Below are 21,240 nucleotides of genomic sequence, written 5' to 3'. Positions count from 1 at the left end.
TGAACCGAATTGTTAACCAGCTGTGATCTTCTTCGATGATTGATTGATATCATCCTTGCTTGATGCCCTGAGTTCAGTTGATCGCTCACCATCTCATGTTCATCATAAATGTTATTTGTACGGCAAAATCATATTGAATTGGTAAGTACGTGATAATCCTAGCTACCAATTTTCTTTTTCTCAATGAGTGATATCCTTAATTAATTTGGCGAAGAAAAGCATGCAACAAAGTAGAAGTACCACTAAACACACCTGCTAGCTGATGCAAAGTGAAGTGATCACTGACAGGTACATGGCGTGACACAGTGCACACGTGGACGCGTCACATACGAGGCCACAAAGTAGGGTTGTGCATGCAAGGTGTGGTGTGGCTTACATGGGACCTTGCCCCTACCTGATCCATTTGTAGCCTTCTCCATGTTTTGATCTGCCCACTGATGGATCACTCCTGCAGCTGCAGTGCGGCCAATCTACCTCTGGCGGCTTCTTCTCTCTTCATCATCGTCTATTAATGCCTCCTCCAGCTCCAGCTCTCGGCTTACACAACACCTCTCCAAGATGAAGGTCAGTTCCTTCCTTGCTCTTCACGATCATCTCTAAAATTTGCATTATTTAATTTCCTCTTTGCTTAATTATCCAATGATAGTTCTCCAATAGCTGCAAGCAAATGAGTTCCTTTTGCAAGTTAGTAATTTCTTCTTTCCTGAATATGGATTCTTTCTTCAGTTACTTCGTTGGTGAGGGTTTATCGATATATACTGGCTCAGTGTAGCTATAGCCATTCTTTAAGCATCCATTCTTCCGTAGTTATCGTCACCGATCCATGTATGTATGATTTTATCCACTGAAGGAGAGGAGGACATGATCATGACCCTCCTCTGAATTTACAGTTTTTAATATGCTACTGATACTGCAAAAACTTAAACTCTGTTGTTGTAGTATGATCTGATCAAAATATTAGACAGCTGCTAAAAACTACACATTTATAATTCACAATAGCATCACCCCCTTGTAACCTTCTTCATGCATGTCTCAGCTCCTGGGTTGGATGCACCGAAAATTACGGAGTAACAATGATGTGTTCAAAGAGTTCAGCTCCGGTGGAGGTACATTGATCTCCCTTCCCTGTTTCCTTCTTGCAGCTTATTATCTTATTCGATTGGAAGATAGGCTTTTTATTCTCCCAGAAAGTAGAAACTAAAGCAACTTTTCAAGCTGATCTTTTGGAAATTAGTCTGTCAAGTCAGTAAACAGGAATATAGGTGTGTATGGGCCATAAGGATTGGTTTTTCCATATTGTTGTGAGCTATCACTCACGAGCTGGAGACATGTACATGTGCATGGAAAGTAGACTCTTGCTTGGGTCCACATGTCAGTGATAGTACATATATTTTTTTCGAAACAAAACAAAACTAATAAAACTAAGTTTGAAGAGTATTCCCGGAAATCCTTGCACTTGGCGTTGGTCACATCGGACATGGCACATGCCACTTCTTTCCAGCTTAGGTCTAGCCCAGCAATTGCAGAGCAAGCAACACACCTATTATTTTCTAGACAATATTTTTTTTATAGCAGCGTTGTCCCATATGAAGGTATCCTGGGGACGCTATATATATACATATTGCTGGGTTTTCTTTTTTTTTTTCACCAGAGATCACATGTTGATATTTTTGTTGTTTTATTAGACCTAGAAATAGTTCAGGATATCTCCTTCGCCATCATGTAGTTCGAATTTCAGATATTTTGTTTGACCGAAGATGTTCATATGTAGCGTACACAGATATGCATATTTGCGTAAACATGTTGTTTAAGTTTTGAGAATTTGAGATCGTCTTTTGTACAGCCCCAGAAACAAAAGAGTATTCTTTGTATGAGTAAAAGCACTCCTTTTGTATTGTGCAATAGCCTGAAAATGTAACTTTGACTATTATACAAAATAAAACATCCACATATTGAGATACCTTATACTGACCAAACTTAATAACTCTAGCGTTCACACGGAATTTCCGAGTTACGGTTTTTCTATTTAGGATGCAAACCTCAGGAAGGAAAAGTCCTTTTTTTTTCCGAGGGAAATGGTTTTCCGTTTTATGATGTAGGCCATAGTTCGAACAAGCAAATTGAATAGGAATTTTCGGTAGCCTGTACTCTGTACTGCTTCTTCTAGGCTTCTTTTTTTTTTTGGAGAACATTTTTTCTTGCTTCTATATATAGGATATTTTACTGGAGAACATCTTTATACTGCTTTTATAGGTTATATTTGTTGGAGGTTTTTTTACAATACTTTAGTTATTTTCATTTTTTTGGAACTACATTGCGAAATCCATCTGTTCTAAAGCATGAAGTAACAAAAATATACCATAAACGAACTTAAAAAACTCAGCAAACATATAACGTGTTTACTATGTCACTGCAGGTGGGAGCTGCAATTGCATCACCGGGCTGGCCTCGCCGGACCCCGCCACCTTCCTCGCCTCCGCCAACGAATACTTCGCTGACGACACCTTCGCCACCAACCATCCGTCGCCGCCGGCCACCGACCTCTTCACGTTCGGCGGCAGCGGCCTCCTCACCATCGGCACGCTAGGCATTGCCGCCGTCGCTGTACCTGAAGACGACGACGACGACTACTACTGCAACGTCGACGCCGAGCTGGACAACAGCGATGGCACCGACAATGTGGAAGACGTCGACGATGGCGCGGTCACGCCCACCTTCACCTACCCCACCGCGCCGGAGGACCCCGCGGTTGAGAAGGCGGTCGCTGCCGTCGAAGCCATCGCGGAGAAGGACGACAACGCCACCACGGAGGACGACCTCATGGTGGTGAGCTCCGAGCTGGAAAAGGTTCTCGGCAGCCGCAACAGCGGCGCCGCCGGAGACTTGGTGGCGTCGGCGCGGGTGAGTTTCGCCATGGGCGTCGACTGCCCGCTGCAGGGCTTCCTGTTCGGCTCCCCGGTGAGCGACGTCGAGTCGCGGCCGGAGCAGCCGCGGGACAGCGTGGGAGGTCGGCGCACCTCGCTCGGCGAGCTGTTCATGCGCACGCGCTTCGCCGACGAGAAGGTGGCGCTTGTCGCCGTCGAGGAGGGCGAGGACGGTGCCACCGGCGGAGAACGGGAGGAGGGTAGAGCAGGGAAAGGCGGCGGCGGCCACAAGATGCTGAAGAAGTGGAAGGTGAAGGATGAGAAGGTCGCCGGCTGTGACGGAGCGCCGGCGAGTGCAACGGTGACTAAGAGCAAGTTTCAGAAGGTATAAGTAATTGCTCTCGTTTTGTTTTAGCGAAAACACCTAAATCGGGTTCGGGAAATGTTAGTAGTTTTGCTACAAAACAGAAGAGTACTTCCATGTCATTATATTTTTAACAATTCTGAGTAACATAAACCTTTTTTAACAATTCTGAGTGACATAAACCTAGACAACTGATAATCAAATCTGTCTTTTTGAAAGATATCGATATTTAGAGAATTTTTCTAGTTTAATCTATCAAAATTTCACATCGTAGTTGGTTATATTTCGATGAAACGTCCATTTTATGCTATAGATCTTGCACACCAACTAGCAGTCAAGTTGTTGTTCGAAGTGGGGGCAGCGACTTGACACCGCGTTTTGTTTGCAATCTCCTGTCCAGTGTTATCTTTATGGCACATTGCATTTGTCATTTTGTCCTCAGCCTCTGATTAAACCAGTACACCTGATCTGTGAGATATTTCTTATCGAACTTTTCGAAGAAAATTTCTGAAGAAACTTCCGCAGAAACCACTCGTGTCACATCCCATATAATTGATAGATACCATACTGAAATTTGCTAGTAACAATCAGTGAATTACACATTCGACACACTTGGGTAATCTTGTTGCATTTTGCAAAGTGACGAATTCTGAAAGGAGGAAACATTTTGTTCATTTGCAGATCCTTCAAATCTTCCACAGGAAAGTTCACCCTGAGAGCACGGCCCTGGCGAGGAGACTCACCAAGAAGAGCCGCAAGCGCAACAGCAGCGCCGACGAGCCCGAGCCGCCTGCATCACCCAAGCTCCGGTGCCGCAAGGAGCAGCGCATGCCGGGATTCGGCTGCTGTGCCAACCGCGCCACCTTCGGTGGCGCCGCTTCTCCAGACGACGACGACGGCGAGCTCAACAGCAGCAAGATTGGCCACTGGATCAGGACCGACGCAGAATGTGAGTGTGACATCCACATCCACCCATCCACGTCCCTAATTCCCAATCCATAAACCTTGCAATCACAGCACAGTAATTCATCCTACTTCACCAATAATTTGGAGTCACAAAAAGCAGCCTTGACAATGAGATGTTTCATACTGTTATTACCAAACAATCTTCAGGAGCTATCAAACAGTTTTTACTGCATGATGATGCAACCTGCCTTGTACTGCGCTGACTGAACTTCTTTTTCTAACTGGATGCAGATTTGGTGCTGGAATTATAGGGAGAGAAAGTCAGAATCTGTTGGCCCGACATCATGGTCAAGCATAGTGAGTATATTGAGTATGTTGTGTACTTATGTTTGTGTGCTTGTTGCCTCTACAATCATTATATGTTTGTTCATGTTACCTGAATGCTGAATGAGTTGTGTCACTCTACAAAGTGGGGAAAAGGACTGTGAATGTATGATGAACTTAATGTATGGTTTGCTTCTAGATGTGATTGGTGTTTCCATGGACCTAGCTAGTGGCTCTATTTGTGGTGCACAACGGAGAGAGATCCTCTGACGCAATGTCACCGTTCATGTCGTCGCTGACACGTGAGGCCCACTAAAAATTGGCTCACGTATCAGTGACAATATCACCTGTGATGTGATGTTATGTTAGGAACCGGTTGAGTGCACAATGGGGACTTGCCCCCCTAATCATGCTGGCTCTTGAACTCTTGTTGGTGGCCTGATTGCAGAGGAAGATCCAGTGACAGGGATGGCCCTGGCTACACATGCCATTGTCCGCAGTAGGATGGATGCACTTCAGCTGGGAATCGTTCTTATTTCCCTGTTTATGAACTTTGATACACCATTTCGCCATTTTCTTGTATGATTGATGCATAAGGGTTTGCATGGGGGTACATCAGATCCAGTGTTCATTCTGACATGTGTGCAAGAGTCTGAATGGTACATATCTGGCTCTTGGCACAGTGATGTATGGATTGGATCTCTAGCGGTTTGGTTGGGACTGAAGTGCAGTTTGTGCGTCCGTCTTGTGCAAAAGACTGTTTTCAGTAAACACAATCAGTAGTAAACTAGCATGAGACCTTTGCATATTGCTCACTTTGTTGGCCTGCCTTTGAAACAGTAGGAGCAGATAGACTTTTAGTTTACGAAGGTTCTACTCAAGCTTCAAATCAAGAGCTTGGGTGATTTTTCAGTCTGGTAGCTCTTGTAAGAGTAGGGAACTGTATTGTGTGATCTTTCAATATGGTGGCTCTTGTAAGAGTAGGGAACTGTATTGTGTGATCTACTAGCAGTACGGAACAATATTGTTTTAATATACTTTAGAAATTTACAAACGCAAACTTTATAGTAGGAAACCGTACCTCTGCCCCCTACGAATTCTAGATATTACATATACTTCACTGAAGTTTACAAATGAGTCGTCAAATATCAAAATTCTTAATTAATTCTCCTCTGCGAGAATACATTGGAATTGGTTACATGATATACTTTATGAGACTCGAAGTTGTATAAAGCAATTACAAAAAAAAGAGTAAAAGGTAAAAAAATAGTTCACTCTGTGCTTACTGCACAAAAGAAAATACCGTGGACAAACTATGTGTAGGAACCATTACTTATTAAATAGGCGATCAGGGGAGGGTGATTGCTGTTCTAGACAGACTACTATTAAATCACTAAAAACAATGTACAGAAAAATCCTTAAGTCCGATTACCTTTAAATTTTGACAATAGCAATTATACAATATTATAGAATTAACACAACAAGAATCGGGTCAATAAGATTTTTAGATCAATAGTTATAATTTTGCAAGCAGTCTGTTATAGATGGTGACGAAAATAGATTAAACACTCATTTTATAATTAAGTAGAATTATGAAAATTTAACCGATCAAACTTTTTAAACCTTATCTAGATGCTTAGGATGATTTACAAAGATCAAACTAAGACAAAATATGCCAAACCAATGAATCCTCCAAAACTTAAACCGAAAGACAAGAACGAAGAACACATAGAAAAAATAAATCATCAGCTCATCAACTTACAAAATATAATCTTTATTGTATGGATAAGTTCAGAAAATACATGTATACAGCATCCCTACGATGATTTCTACTAAATCTCAAACCTTATATGAGTCATCTATTTTTCTGATCTCTATTCTCTCTGTCCGTCTATCTGCATGTTGATCCACCGAGGACAACATGCCCGAGATTTTATTACCGGCTGGACAGTCGCCTCAACCGAATCGCAGCGCAAGACGTGTCCATCTCGGACTCCAACGCCACCAGCCACGTGGAAAAGATTTCTCCTTTTTAATTGGCAGCAGCAGTGACAGGTTGAACATTTTGAATTTAGGTGTATATACAGTATTATATATAGCTGATATTTTATAACCATAAATATTAAATAACGATAAAATCCAAGATAAAAATTATTCATAATAATAATAACATCTAAGGTAATATAAAAGAACTAAAAAATTAAATTCCCTAAGCTTTTAAATCAAGCATTTAAATCTATATATCTGCTTGCCAAAAGCTAAATTCCCTAAGCTTTCTCTGCGTGGTCACCAAACCTGGATGAAAAGCTCTGTGTATGAAGGGAAACAGCAGACAAATATCAAATATGTTGTAAACTCAAGAACTCAAGAAGCGAGACCTGGCTAGATAAGTTTCTAACTATTTAATGCACTACTGGTAATAAAGCAGAATTAACCGGTTAATGCCCTGTTGCCAGTGAACAGGACAGAACCAACAAAAACGATTCAATGTGTATATTTCCTAGATAACAATATTCAATGAAGTGCACCAGAGTTAATAGTTAAATGCCTATTGAGTATTTGAGTGCCGAGAAGGCGAGAAGGTTGTTGGATTCCCACATAGTTATCTAATAATAAAAAAAGAAATTCTTGATACCAAATTACCGTGAGACACAAGGCCATGATTAACAGCACAATTTTGGTTTAGTTAAACTACCGAAGTGCTCGTGATTGTCTGATTGATACAAACGACTCTTGTGAACTGTGATTATAATATGGACAGTAAGAACAATAAATTTCTTATCCGTTGGAAGATGCCAAGATGGCCTTTCTATGGAAGCTTACTGTAATGGGAGAAAGGACGAGCCGTCTAGCCGTGTACCACTGCTACTGCCTGCATCAGACGACAGTAAACAAAAAACATAGATGCAGGCGCAATCGGGGAAACCGTACCTGCCCAATCGCGCCGCCACGGCCGCGTCCTGCAGCGCTTGAGCCAGTGCCACCGCGGCTGCACCCCGCCGCCGCAGTGCCCGTGCCCCGTGGACCGCCTGGGCCTAGCTCATCCCTCACCGGCGCCGCCTCTCGCTTCCACCAACCTCACGCTCATGCCCACACCACCGCCACTCTCACCCCTCCATATCTTAGACGTACTGATTCGTGTTCGTGCTTCGTGGACTTGTGGTTTCGTAGAGATGTCAGATGTGGACTTGTCACTCGTGCGTCCGGTGGAGTCGTGAGCATAGACCGTCAGGCATCACTGTGTCAGGCCAGGGGACTGAGGGTGGGGAGTAGGGACTGGGCAATGGCCTTCGGCAGTTGGGCTGCATCTGGTGTGAGCTTAACTGAATATCTGATATATATCTACTAACCGAATACTTGATACGTAATATTACATATAGAAAAATTATTTATACACACCAATGACTTTTGAGCCCGCCGTGGGCAGCAGGACTCCTTACAGGAAGAATGATGCAACCGCTAGGGCCCATGCCCATTTTTTGTTCGGTAGCACACCACCAGGTAGCTCACGTACACGACTCCCAAGTCCCAACCCGTGGGAATCTATCGTGTATGCATGCATGCATTTCGAACTACTCAAGAGGCCAAGATGACTCCAATTGCTAGCTACAACCGAGTCAAATAAGAAACTAACACCTTGCAGACGTCTGTCTGTCTGTCACGTATCATCCAAATCATAGACAGTATATCTTTTATTTATTTTTTATAGTGCGATCTATCTCTATTATATCATAGTCCGTACATCTCACATGTACTATTGTATATCTTAAATATACAGTGTGACCTTCTAACCGCGTGCACAATCACCAACCACATCCACCCTCAAGATACCCCTGCATATGATTAAAACAAACAATTAATTCTGAGCATAAGTTTCTCCAAGTTTAACTCGCATCAATCCACACAATATCACTCACATGAGTGCATTACATATACAAAAATTACAAATATTACTATACTAACATGAGCATATCACTACTATCATCTTATTCTTGACGAGTTATCACTGCTGGTTCATAAAGAACCAACAATAATAAGATTATCACTGTTAGTTTGTAAGAAAAACAGTATTACTATCGGTTCATGTAAAAAACCAACAGGGATACTACAATATTACTACCGGTTCTAAATAAAATATGATAATGATAATATCACTACCGGTTTTTTTACATGAATCGGCAGTGAATCAACTTGACCTGGAACATATAAGTCCCCATCGGCCGCTCCTTATCTCTAAGTCTCCCCCCTCATTTCTTCTCTTCCTCTTGAGAAGTCCTGGCCCGAGGGCGAGGTAGTGCAGGCGCCCGAGTGGCGATCGGAGGTCCTAGTGGTGTCTGCATCATCGTCGCTCTGGATGCCCAACATGACATGGGTGTCCGATGAGCTCCTGCACTCCTCCATCGTCATCGTCTCGTGCTCCAACGCGGGGGCATCATGCCCATGCTGCTCTCCTATACCATCAAGCTCCACTACAAGTAGGTTCGTGGATCCTCCTGCCCCCTCTCCTCACTCTTCGAGTCATGTCGCTTTATAGTTTTGGTGGATTTGATTGATAGCATATTCAGCCTAGAATCCTAGAAGATCATGAGAATTTAGGGTGATGCAACGCTGATCACCCTCGCCTCCTACACGCGCTCGTCCCCGAGGGGCTCGTGTGGAGCCTGTGGGTGCTTGTCCCTAACGGTGGATCATGCACGGGAGGGCGGATGAGCTTGTGTCCAGCTGCTTCTCCGAGGTCCATGAAGAGGTAAGCTGATATCTATGGAGCGACGGCTGGATCCATGGAGGGGTGACACTGGAAGAGCGGTAGCTACCGAATCCATGGAGGGGCAACATTAGAAGGGCAATGATGGAGGCATCTGTGGAGGCGTGTGGTGGGAAGGGTTATGACGGGATCCATGACAACGAGCTCTGTTGTATGGCTTTTTATTCTTTTCTTTTTGTTCTCTGAAAAATGCATCACTACCGGCTGGGAACCTGGCAGTGATAATGCTTGGCAGTGATAGACTATCACTGCCACTTATCCACCGTCGGTTCCAAAAACGGCAATGGTGCTGATTTGGAATTGACAGTGATCGGCAGTTCTGTAGTAATACATACAAGAAACATATTATCAACACATGCACATCACCAACGCTATAATCCTAAATTACTTTGCTTTGCCAATTTTATCACTAAACCAATTTTCTATCACACATGATCTCTCACACTATGTGATCATATACTCTCACACTATGTGATCATATCTCGCATTCTGCACTCTATCTAGGTTGATTATTGAGAGATGAAACAGATTCCCCGCTGGGAGGGGCACAATATCTAACCACTAAAACATCCAAGTGTCTCCTACAGATATAATGATACGATTATACATGATTGGTTCACTTATCCATGATGTCGACCAGGAATATTGTGTAATTGCAATATTTGCATTAAGAAAATTGTTCTATATGATAGTTGTCGGTGAATCAGGAACCGGGGGTCCCGGAATCCCGAGCTAGGCCAGCAATCCGCCACATGGCACCATCCCGCGGAGTCTCCTCCGCAAGGTAAAAAAGATTAAGTCCCAGGAGAGGGCGCTCGGGGCCACAGTCAGTGGTCCCCGAGTACCCGAGTTCCCCGATGATCTACGAAGTCTAAGTGCCGGGAAGAAAGTGCTCGGGAAGGTATACGGTGGCCCCCGAGCACCCGAGTCCCCCGACGGTCAGGAAAGCTAAGTACCGGGAGAAACGTGCCCGGGGCCGCGAGTAGCGGACCCCTGGGCACCCAAGTATCCCGAGGATCCACTAAAGGAAGTTCCGAGAGAGACTGCTCGGGGCTGCGTGCAACGGCCCTTGAGCACTCGATCCCCCGAGGATCCGTACAAGCGTGCTCGGGAGAGAGTGCTCGGGGAGGTGAACGGTACCCTTGAGCACTCGGTTCCCCGAGGACCAAGAAGGGCATTCTCGGGAGAGAGTGCTCGGGGAGGTGAACAGTGACCCCCGAGCACTCGATTCCGCGACGACCCAGAGAGCCCCCTGACAGTGGCCCCCGAGGGGCCCACTGATGAGGTGTCAGCCAGTGAAAGGCCCAAGGCCGCATTTAAAGAGCGCGCGTGGCCTGTCACCTCCAACTGCTCCCGCCACGCTCGGTGTCAGTTCCTGCCACATTCTGGCAGAATGGCGTGGGGTCATTGAATGCACGGGTCCCATTCCGTACCATCCGGCCCGTCTCGGGATAACGTCGTAAGGGCCAAGCCGTTCCGTCTACCGCGCTGCTGTGGCAGGAGAACAAGACAGGGCGGGCACGCCGGGCCGCTCCGCAGCTGCCCAGTGGGCCCTCTCCACGGCCCGTTGCCAGTGCATTTATGGTGACGGATGACCAGGCGTGGGACGCATTTTCCACCCCCGGTCACTTTGCACAGAGGCTATGATGACGCCCTTTCCATTTATGGTATCATGGAACTCGTGCCCTCCTCCCGTTCGAGGCACGCTACTGCCGGTGGGTATTTAAAGCCGCCGGCAGCTCAGACACGAAAAAAAAGAGGGAGAAGGAGAGAATGAAAAAGAGTTTTTCTTTCAGACAAAAGGGAGAGCTCTCAGGGGAAAAAGGAGTCTTTGGCTGAAGAAGTTTTTGAGGTAGCGAAGTGAAGCGCAGACCGAAGAACAAGGAGCCCCAAGCTCTAAGATAGATAGACATTCTTGTAACCAGCAACACCCTTGAGGGACATTCTCAAGGCATTTATAGTATCCATACAGGAGTAGGGTGTTACGCCTCCGTGCGGCCCGAACCTGTCTAAACACCAGCGCATTTACTCCGTTCCGCATTAGATCATTCCACCCCACCGGCCATCGTATTCATACCCATTTATTTCTCCGATGAACATATTCAGGATCATCCCCCCGACTGAATCTCTAAAAAGGGGTCCCCCAGGATCCCTGCGACAGGAGTTAACCCTCCGACAGCCGGCGCGCCAGGTAGGGGGGAAGCATCCCTGAATTTGTTTGTTTGTTTCCTTCTGTAGAAAAAATAGCCAGTGGTCATCGCCTCCAGCGTTCCGGCTCCAGCTCCAGCGGGGAAATGGAGCCCCTCGCACAGGAGGCCCTAGTCGCTGCTGCGTCCCAACAGCAGCCGCGATCTGCACGCGCGGCGTTCCCCTCTCAAGGGGACCAGGGCACTGGGCCCAGCAGGGCCGCCGCTGCCATCGCCGGTGAACCACCCAACCCCCCGCAGGCGGAGGCGGCTGAAACTCCTGCCGCCAGGTCCGCGTTTGGACAACGCCGGGCACCTCTCCGGCGTAGACTCGCCTTCGGTGAGGCCAGTCCCGGGAGCGCGCTGCTTGCGGCGCACGCTCTCCTCAGGCATCCGCCAGTCTAGGCGGCGGGGGAAACCCTGGAGGGCCGCTGGCTCCAGGAAGTCGCCGCCCTGGTCGGCACTGCCCGCCGCCAGGTGCTGGCCGAGAGTTCCCGCGCCACCACCCAGTGTGGCGCTGCTAGGACCGGCCCATCGTCGGGTGGCGTTCGTGCTGGCTGGGGGGCCTCCAGGGCGGAGCGCCGCCCCCCTGGCCACTTCCGGAACCCAGGACCTCCGCTTACACCTCAACGAGCGGAGGGGCATCGAAGACGCGCGCGTCACTCTCGAGCGCCAGCGGGAGACCCGGCAGGAGGCTGAAGCTGAGGACCAGGCTTCCTCTTTGCCAGCCCATGATCGCCGGGGCTCCTCGGCTCGCCGGCGTTCACTGCCCAAGGGCGCTGCCCGCGCCGTAGGGTACGGCACCGGGTGCCGTGCCTTCACCAGTGAGCTCCGCCGGGTCAAATGGCCCACCAAGTTCCGCCCCGAGCTACCAGAGAAGTACGACGGGTCAATCGACCCCGTCGAGTTCCTCCAGATATACACCACCGCCGTCCAGGTGGCTGGTGGCAGCGAAAAGGTGATGGCTAACTACTTTCATGTTGCCTTGAGGGGCTCTGCCCGCTCTTGGCTTATGAACTTACCCCCAGGATCTATCAGCTCCTGGGATGATCTTTGCCACCAGTTCGTGGCTAATTTTTAGGGCACATTCAAGCGACCCGGCTTGGAGTGCGACCTCCACGCCGTCAAGCAGCAGGAGGGGGAGATGCTGCGACGCTTTATTCAGCACTTCAGCTAGGTCCGCAACACTATCCCGCGGATAACCCCCCACGCCGTCATTGTCGCATTCCGGAAGGGCGTCCGCGACGAGCGGATGCTCAAGAAGCTAGGCACGCACGAGGTCGAGACCACCGTGAAACTTTTCGCGCTGGCCGACAAGTGCGCCAAGGCAGCGGAAGCTCGGGCGTGGCACGTTCCGCGCCCTGAGCACCCCGCCGCTGATCAACCAGGTCCTTCCCGCTCCGACAGGTAGGAAAAGAAAAAGAGAAGGAGGCGCAAGGCTATCCCCGTCGAGCCAGCCCAGGGCCCCGCCCGTGGGCCAGCCCAGGAGCCTGATCGCGGGCCAGCATGCTAGGCGACCGCCGATAGACGGTCCGCGCCCACAAGGGCTCCAGCCCGAGCCCTTCCTAGGGCTCTGGCTCCCGCAAGGGCTCCGGCTCCCGCAAGGGCTCCCGCTCCGGCAAGGGCCCCCGCTCCTGCGGCGTCCGAGCCAGGGAAGTGGTGCTCGATTAACCAGACCAGGTGGCATGACCTCACAGAGTGCCGCACGGTCAAGGGCCTCATCGAGCGGCGCCAAAGGGACCGCGAGGAGCCCCGCCAGGGTGGCGACGATGAAGCCGCCCCCAACAACCCAGAGCTCGGCTTCCAAGAGCCTGAGCACACCGTCGCCTTCATCGATGGAGACGCGTACACGCCCTCCTCCCGCCGCAGCGTCAAAACTAGGCGGCGCGAGGTGTGCTCAGCGACCCCGAGTGAAGAGGCCATAAGGCCCCTGAAGTGGTCGGACGCCCCGATCACATTCAGTTTGGCCGATCACCCCGCTAGTACTGCAGGCGTGGGGCGACTACCCCTGGTAGTGTCCCCCACCATCTGCAATGTGAAGGTCAGTAGGGTGCTGATCGACGGAGGCGTAGGCCTTAACCTCCTCTCCAAGGAGGCTTTCGAGAAGCTGCAGGTGCCCTTCAAGCGCCTAAAGCAGTCGCTCCCGTTTTACGGGGTGACACCCGGGTATTCCCTGCCCCTCGGGCAGGTCGAGTTGCCCGTAACATTCGGGAGCCGGGACAACTTCCGACGAAGAACGTCATCTTTGACATCGTGGAGCTCCCCCTCCCCTACAACGCCATCCTCGGGCGCCCGGCACTTGCTCGATTCATGGTGGTCACGCACTATGCGCCGGGCCCAGCAGGCCCCATCTCCGTGTCCACCGAGACCAGCAGCACCGCCTCCTGCACCGAGCAGTTATACTCGGCCTTGGTCTCAGCCTGAGCCGAGGTCGAAGGTCGTCCAGGGGGCCCGGGACCCTCTTCATCCAAACCCCGACTCGCTGCCGACGCCTCCGTTCCTACGAAGGAGGTCGTGGTGGGCGAAGACGCCTCCCAGGTCGTCCGAATCGGCGGTGACTTGGGCGGCAAATAGGAAAGTGCGCTCGTCACCTTCTTCCAGGCTAACATCGACGTGTTTGCATGGCAGCCGTTCGATATGCCCGGGATCCCTAGGGAGGTGATCGAGTACCACATGGCTGTGCGCCCGGATGCACGCCCGGTGAAGCAGAAGGTCCGGCGGCAGGCGCCCGAGCGCCAGGAGTTCATTCGGGAGCAAGTCAGCAAGCTCCTTGATGCCGGATTCATCCGAGAGGCCCTCCACCCTGAGTGGCTGGCATACCCAGTTATCGTCCCGAAGGCCAACAGCAAGCTCCGCATGTGCGTGGACTACACCGATCTAAACAAGGCTTGCCCCAAAGATCTTTTTCCTTTGCCCCGCATAGATCAGATTGTAGATGCAATCGCGGGATGTGATCTTTTGTGTTTTTTAGATGCAAACTCTGGTTATCACCAGATTCGCATGACCATAGAGGATGAAGAAAAAACTGCTTTCACCACTCCGGTGGGGACTTATTGCTATGTATCGATGCCTTTTGGTTTACGCAACGCTGGGTCTTCTTTCCAGCGCGCTATCCACATCACCCTTGATTCGCAGGTTGGCCGCAACGTCGAGGCCTACATCGATGATCTCGTGGTCAAATCCCGAGACCACACCACCCTGCTCGAAGATCTTGCTGAGACTTTCAACAGTCTCCGCACTACCCGCCTGAAGCTCAACCCTGAGAAGTGCGTCTTCGGGGTGCCTGCGGGCAAGCTCCTCGGTTTCTTGGTTTCCAGCCGAGGGATCGAGGCCAATCCAGAGAAGATCCGGGCCATCGAGCAAATGCGACCCCCGGCTCGACTCTAGGAGGTTCAGCGTCTCGCCGGCTGCATGGCGACCCTCAGGCACTTCATCTCCAAACTCGGGGAGCGAGGACTCCCCCTTTTCAAGCTTCTGAAGAAGACCGGTGGTTTCGACTGGACGCCAGAGGCCGAGCAGGCCTTCCGCGATCTGAAGAAGTATCTCACCTCACCACCCATACTGGTGGCCCCCTCCAAAGGCGAGCCACTACTGCTCTACATCTCGGCCACTCCTCTGGTCGTGAGCATGGTACTGGTGGTGGAGCACGATGAGTGCACGGGGTTAGGTGCTGGGTCCCAATTCCCTACCGCCCCCGAGCACTCCGCCGTCCTCACGGCTCCCCCCGAGCAGGGGGTTGAGCCCGAGTACTTGGCTCCCCCCGAGCAGGGGGTCGAGCCCGAGCACTTAGCTCCTCCCAACCAGGGAGTCGAGGCCGAGCACTTGGCTCCTCCCGACCAGGGAATTGAGCCCGAGCACCCGGTCAGCCCCGACCACGTCGCCGAGCTCGGGGGCTGTAGCGGGCCCTCGGGTGAAGCCACAGTCCGGGCCCGCCGGGTATAGTGACCGGTGTACTTCGTCAGTGAAGTCCTCCGGGAGGCCAAGACAAGATACCCCCAAGCTCAGAAGCTGCTCTACGCCATGCTCATCGCTTCCTGAAAGCTGCGCCACTACTTCTAGGCGCACAAGGTCTCGGTGGTTACTACGTACCCACTGGGGCCCATCCCCTGGAACCAAGAAGGCACCGAGCGTGTCGTCAAGTGGGCGGTGGAGCTGGCGGAGTTTGACCTGCACTTTGTCAGCTGCCAGGCAATCAAAAGCTAGGTGCTCTCTGACTTCGTGGCAGAGTGGACACCTGTCCCTGAGGTTGTCCAAGAAGAAATGTCCACATATCCTGGGCATGATTCGCCCGGGTACTGGATTATGCACTTCGACGGTTCCCTCACGCTGAAAGGCGCGGGGGCCGGAGTGGTTCTCACCTCCCCAACGGGTGAAGAACTCCGGTACATCGTGCAGCTGCAGTTCCACGCATTCAACAACATGGCGGAATATGAGAGCCTCATCGCCGGCCTCTGAGGCGCGGTGGGCCTCGGGATTCATTGCCTCCTGGTCAAGGGAGACTCCCAGCTGGTGGTCAACCAGGTATCGAAAGAGTACCAGTGCACGGATCGTCAAATGGCAGCGTACGTGGCGGCAGTCAGGAAGCTGGAGAAGCGCTTCGACAGCCTAGAGCTGCGGTACATCTCTCGCCGCGACAACACTCTGGCCGATGACCTCTCTCGCCTGGCCTCCTCCCGTGCACGCGTCCTTGCCGGAGTCTTTGAAGAAAGACTTACACAGCCTTCCGTCCTGCCTACCGAACAGGACGAAGGGGAACCCTCGAGCTCAATTGAGGGGACCCTGGCGGCGCCCTAAGTGGGAAGCCCCGACAGGGTGCCGCCGTCCGGCGAGTGCGCTGCGCTTGCTGTCAGTTCTCAAGATGCCTCGTGGATGGACAAAATCCAAGGGTACTTGAAGGAAAAGTTCCTCCCCGGGGATGAGGCTTCTGCTGAAAGAGTTGCTCGGCAGTCCAAACGCTATGTCATAGTAGATGGGGATCTCTACTAGAGTAGCGTAGGTGACATCCTCCTGAAATGCATCACCCGGGTAGAAGGCGGCGAGCTTCTCGCTGAGGTCCATGAGGGCGAGTGTGGTGGCCATGCATCGATCCGCATGTTGGTCGGGAAGGCCTTCCGGCTAGGTTTCTACTGGCCTATAGCCATCCAGGATGCTTCCGAGCTGGTTCGGCGCTGCAGGGCGTGCTAGTTCCACGCAAAGCAGATTCACCAGCCAGCTCAGGCTCTTCAAACCATCCTCCTGTCATGGCCCTTTATGGTCTGGGGGATGGACATTCTGGGTCCATTCCCCCGAGCAATCGGGGGCTATGAGTACCTATACGTCGCCATCGACAAATTAACCAAGTGCCCAAAGGCGGTTCCAGTTGTCAAGGTGACCAAGAACACGGTGCTCCAGTTTATCCGTGGTATCACCAGTCGCTTTGGTGTCCCAAACCGGATCATCACCGACAATGGCACTCAGTTCACAAGTGCCCTATTCGGGGACTACTGCGAAGACCTCGGCATCAAGCTCTGCTTCATCTCTGTCGCTCATCCTCGGAGCAATGGGTAGGTCGAGCACGCCAACACAGAGATACTGAAGGGGCTCAAAACCCGGACCTACAACGTGCTCGCAAAGCACGGGAAAGGGTGGATCGACGAGATGCCTGCCGTGCTATGGGCCAATCGGACCACGCCAAGTCGCACTATCGGGGAGACTCCTTTCTTCCTTGTGTACGACGCTGAGGCGGTCCTCCCCTCCGAGCTCAATCTAGGCTCCCCTCGGGTGCATGCGTACTCTGAAGGCGAACAGGAGCAGCAAAGGCGCGACGACGTCGACTATTTGGAAGAGCGCCGGCTACGTGCCGCCGTCCGGGCAGCCCGCTACCAGCAAAGCTTACAGCGCTACCACCAGCGTCACATCCGGGCCCGGTCTCTCGAGGGGGGGGGGGGATCTAGTTCTCCGACGCGTCCAATCGCGCGAAGGAAGGAATAAACTGTCCCCTATGTGGGAAGGCCCCTTTACCGTGATCAGTGTCCCGCGAGAAGGCTCCTTTCGGTTGGCTACAGAAGATGGGCAGGCACTCCCCAACCCGTGGAACATCGAGCACCTACGCAAGTTCTTCCCGTAGATGGCCATGTTTGCAGGCTCAGGTCAACCAGGCGGGGGGCTTCCCCCCGCCCAAGTTGACCGGGGGCTACCACTAACTGGGTAAGTCACCCAACCTTGTAAAAAAAATTGTCAATACAATACATATATCAATGTGCCTTTCTTATGTCAAAATTTCATTTTTCTGGATTCCATATGTTTAATCTGTCTGGTGAGATGCTCGATTGTGCGAGAGAAGTTCGCTCTCTCATTTTCCCCGTTGATAAAAGAATCCCGATCGGTATGCACGCAGGCAGTTGCCGCTGACTTACGTCTATTGTGGTAGGCTGTGGTGTTCAGTGTCGTGATAGTCTCCCGGGCACTACCGGGCCCCTGGGGTTCTTGGGTAATCCTATCGCTCGAGCCGCTCGAGTAGTCTAGAGCCTAGGCCCCAGGGGCGGGCTGTCGGTGCTCGGTCTGGTTTGTCATACCCAGGCGCCACCGAACCATAGGATCTCTGGGTTACGCCTCTGCCTGCTTTTGTCCGCCGGTCTGGGCATTCGAGAGGTCTCGGGTCGAGAAACGAGAGCAGTCTATAATGAGTACCGCACTAACAGAGCGCACCAAGCAAAGAATTTCTCTATTTTTCTCAAGTCATAGATCGACAATCAAAAGCAAAAGCGGCTCGACCGCGAGGGCCTCAGTGCCTAAGTCGCCGCTCGGCCCTAAGGGTCCTCGGGTGGTCCTACTACTAAGGCATGAGTGGTCGGGATCGCCTGATCCGGGGCCCCCCTTGCGCCCCCACTGCTCGGGCGCCCCAGCCGTGGGAACCAAGTTCCCGGGCACCCCGAGCTCGGAGCGTATGCCTCTCCTGGATCGGTTGGCCGAAAAGCTGACAGCTGTCTGGTGAGTGGTTAAATTCATACGAATCTACATTCAGTAATATATTGTTCCTGAGTTGTCCTCGGGGGCCCTCGTACTCTAATCTGTTCGACGAGATGGTCTCCTCGCGCATAAAACCCTGCCACGTGTCCACTTTTTCCCGGAACGACAGAACGGTCAGTAGAAAGGTGTACCGTACGTACGACATTGTCTGACCGAAGTCTTTCATGGTGGTCGTGGTGTTTGGTCCGCTTAAAGGACCCCGAGCACTACCGAGTCCCTGGGGTTCTCGGGTAATCCTATCGCTCGAGCCGCTCAAGTAGTCCGGAGCCTAGGCCCCAGGGGCGGGCTATCGGTGCTCGGTCCGGTCCGTCCTAAGCCCGGGCACCACCAAACCGTGGGGACTCTTGGTCGCATTCCCGCCCGCACGTGTCTGCAGTCTACTTGCTGAGTGGTCGCGTAGTGGGAAAGTGTTCACTGGTCATGGCGTGCTCCGTGCTGGATCGATCTATCTCCCGAGCAAGGAAGTTCGTGCCTTTATCTTTTGACCTAGCTGTTGCGGACTCGCGAGGGCTCGGGGGCTGAACGCGCCGAGAAGGCCTCACTGCTTGGGCGACGAGTGGTCGGGGTGACTTCGTTCTCGAGGAGGGAAAGGTTGGGCCCGCTCTGACTGAGTACTCCTCGGGGCATCAAGTGAAAAGAACAGAAACTTCATCAAGCACTCAGAAGAATACTGGAGTTGCGACCCCAAAGAAAGGCTTCCATTATATTCACAAAAAATGATAGCTATTCTGAGGGATCACTCCCATATGTACATCAAGACAAAGAAAAAGAAAAACTACAAAAGCCTACTCTAAATCGGAGCCCTCGCTGCTGCTCCCCGGGTCTGGAGTCGGCGGCGCCTCTCGCGTAAAGCAGGCCGCCACCTCGGCGGCGGCACCCCGAACTACCTCCCGGGCGGCCTCCTCCTTGGCTTCGACCACCCCTTCCCGAGCTGGTTCCAGCGAGAAGTTTGGGTCCCAGCTTCGGTAGTAGGCCAAGACATGCTCGGCCACTGCCTGGGCCAAGCCTCGCCCTTTTCGGGCGGCTAGCTCCTGGACGGCCTGGGGAAGCGCCTCGAGGCGTTGGCTGATTCTCTGAAAGCCAAGGGCATCCTGGCCGAGGCCTGTCCCCTTTGCCTCCACATGGACTCGCCCAAGCCCAGCCACCCTCATGGACCTCTGCGTTTGCCGGAGGATGTCTTCCATCATCCGCTTCACGCTGGCCTGATCGGTCTTGGTGGCCTTGAGCTCCTCCGTCACGCTCCGCAGCCGCTCCTCGAGGCCCTGTCCCTCGACCGCGCCGGACGCCTGGGCTCCAGCCTGCTTTACCCACTCCACGAGGGCGGAGAGGGCTTGCTCGCAGGTGGTCAGCTCGGACTCCCACTTGGCGGCCCGCTCCTCCCGAGCGGCTGAGGCTAGCACCGCCTCGGCAGCCTCCGTCTCCCGTAGGATCAGCAGTTCCTCCCGGGCTTCCAGATCTGCCGTCGTGATGCCGACATCGGTCTCCCTGATTGTGACATCCTCCTCCCGGCTCTGGAGCTCCTCCTCCCAGTGCTGGAGTTCGGCGTGGATCTGGTCAGCCTCGCCTTTCTGGCGGGCCAATTCAGCCTTGGAGGCCTCCGCCGTCCTCTCACGGGCCAGGACCACCTCCTCTCGCGCCTGCGCCTGCCTCTCCCTGGCGAGCCCCTTTGCAGCCTGCTGCTGCGATGCCTCGGTCAGGCGGGCGGCTTCTTCCTGTTCCTGCATGACCTCCGTGCGAGTGCCCTATAGGGCCTTCCGCTCCTCCTCCTGAGCGCGCCACTCGCTCTCGTTGGTGGTGCGCGCCGCGGCGACGCGGGCCTCAAAAAGGCTCCAGCCTGCGACAAGCCGCTCCCTCTCAGCGGCAAGGGCGGCGCGGTCTGCCTCAAGCTGTGTCATCTCTCCTGCCACGGCCGGCTCCAGCCGCTCGATCACCTCCCGGGCGCTTCCCAGCACGACTAGGAGGGGGTCGGTGGGCCGGCTGGGCGACGGCTATGCGCTGGGTCCCCTGCGAGCCTCCTCCGAGGGGCTCGGGGTCCCCGAAAATTGCCATGCAGGCACCGCCCACGACGAGGTCGACCACCCCACGCTCGACGCACTCGGGGTGGACTCAGCCGGCGCCGGTTGCTCGGGCACGGCCGCTGCCACCCGCTCGGGGCTGGGCGGCGCCTGTGATTCCGTCTCGGCTGGCGCGCTCAGCGGCTCTGGCTCCACCGGCGCGCTTGGCTCAGGCACGCTCGGCTCGGGGGCTGGAGCCGGCCTCGACGCCTCCTGCCGTCCTTGGTCTCCGACGGCGCCCGTAGGCGGCCTGCAAAAGAAGAACGAAGGAAAGTCTCCAAAGTCACTCCGGGCAAGGTATGCTCTGGAAAAAAGGGGGGAAACTTACGCAGATGTGGGTCTTCGGTATTGCCACCTCGATGCCGGGATCTTGTAACCCGGGCCCGATGGCGTTGGCCCGGAGTCCTCCCACCTCCTTTTCCACGGGGGGCTCTACGGGGCCGCCGTGCGGTCTCCAGGCTCCAGACCAGGCCCAAGAAGATCAAAGTCTAGTTCCAGAACCACAGATGCCGCCCCCGCCGACGGCCCCGCGCTGGATGACTGACCGCCCCGCCCTCCCTCCTCGCCATGTGACAGTGACGGCGGGGACGCCGGTGTAGGAATGAAAGTCCGGGGGCGCTTCCCTCAGTTCCCCGACGCTATCGCCGCCCCGCTGTCGGCGGCGCCTCCTTCTCTGGCCTGGTGGCTGCTGCCCGCAGTAGCCCCACCGCTGGCCTGCGGCTCGCCACCTGCGGTGCCCGGGCCACCTGTCTATGCCGGATCGCTTGCG

General features: G+C 52.9%; 2 protein-coding genes across 2 annotated transcripts; one reads left to right on the top strand and one right to left on the bottom strand.

Moving 5' to 3' along the window:
* On the top strand, positions 1-4,658 carry LOC133901070 (protein LAZY 1-like). Its single transcript, XM_062342366.1, has 7 exons — positions 1-141; positions 289-360; positions 455-564; positions 1,037-1,106; positions 2,417-3,249; positions 3,910-4,177; positions 4,426-4,658. The coding sequence occupies exons 2-7, from the start codon at positions 354-356 to the stop codon at positions 4,443-4,445; spliced, it is 1,308 nt and encodes a 435-aa protein (XP_062198350.1). The 5' UTR covers positions 1-141; positions 289-353; the 3' UTR covers positions 4,446-4,658.
* Positions 4,659-8,261: 3,603 nt separating this feature from the next.
* On the bottom strand, positions 8,262-20,141 carry LOC133900171 (uncharacterized). The gene is made up of 3 exons (XM_062341301.1): positions 19,893-20,141; positions 19,398-19,829; positions 8,262-8,291 (listed from the first exon to the last, which is right to left on the bottom strand). The coding sequence occupies exons 1-3, from the start codon at positions 20,139-20,141 to the stop codon at positions 8,262-8,264; spliced, it is 711 nt and encodes a 236-aa protein (XP_062197285.1).
* Positions 20,142-21,240: the final 1,099 nt, after the last annotated feature.

The sequence above is a fragment of the Phragmites australis genome, chromosome 19 (genome assembly GCF_958298935.1).
Source record: "Phragmites australis chromosome 19, lpPhrAust1.1, whole genome shotgun sequence".
Lineage (NCBI taxonomy): Eukaryota > Viridiplantae > Streptophyta > Magnoliopsida > Poales > Poaceae > Phragmites > Phragmites australis.
Note: the sequence above shows the minus strand (reverse complement) of the source record. Positions and strands in the feature narration are given on the sequence as shown.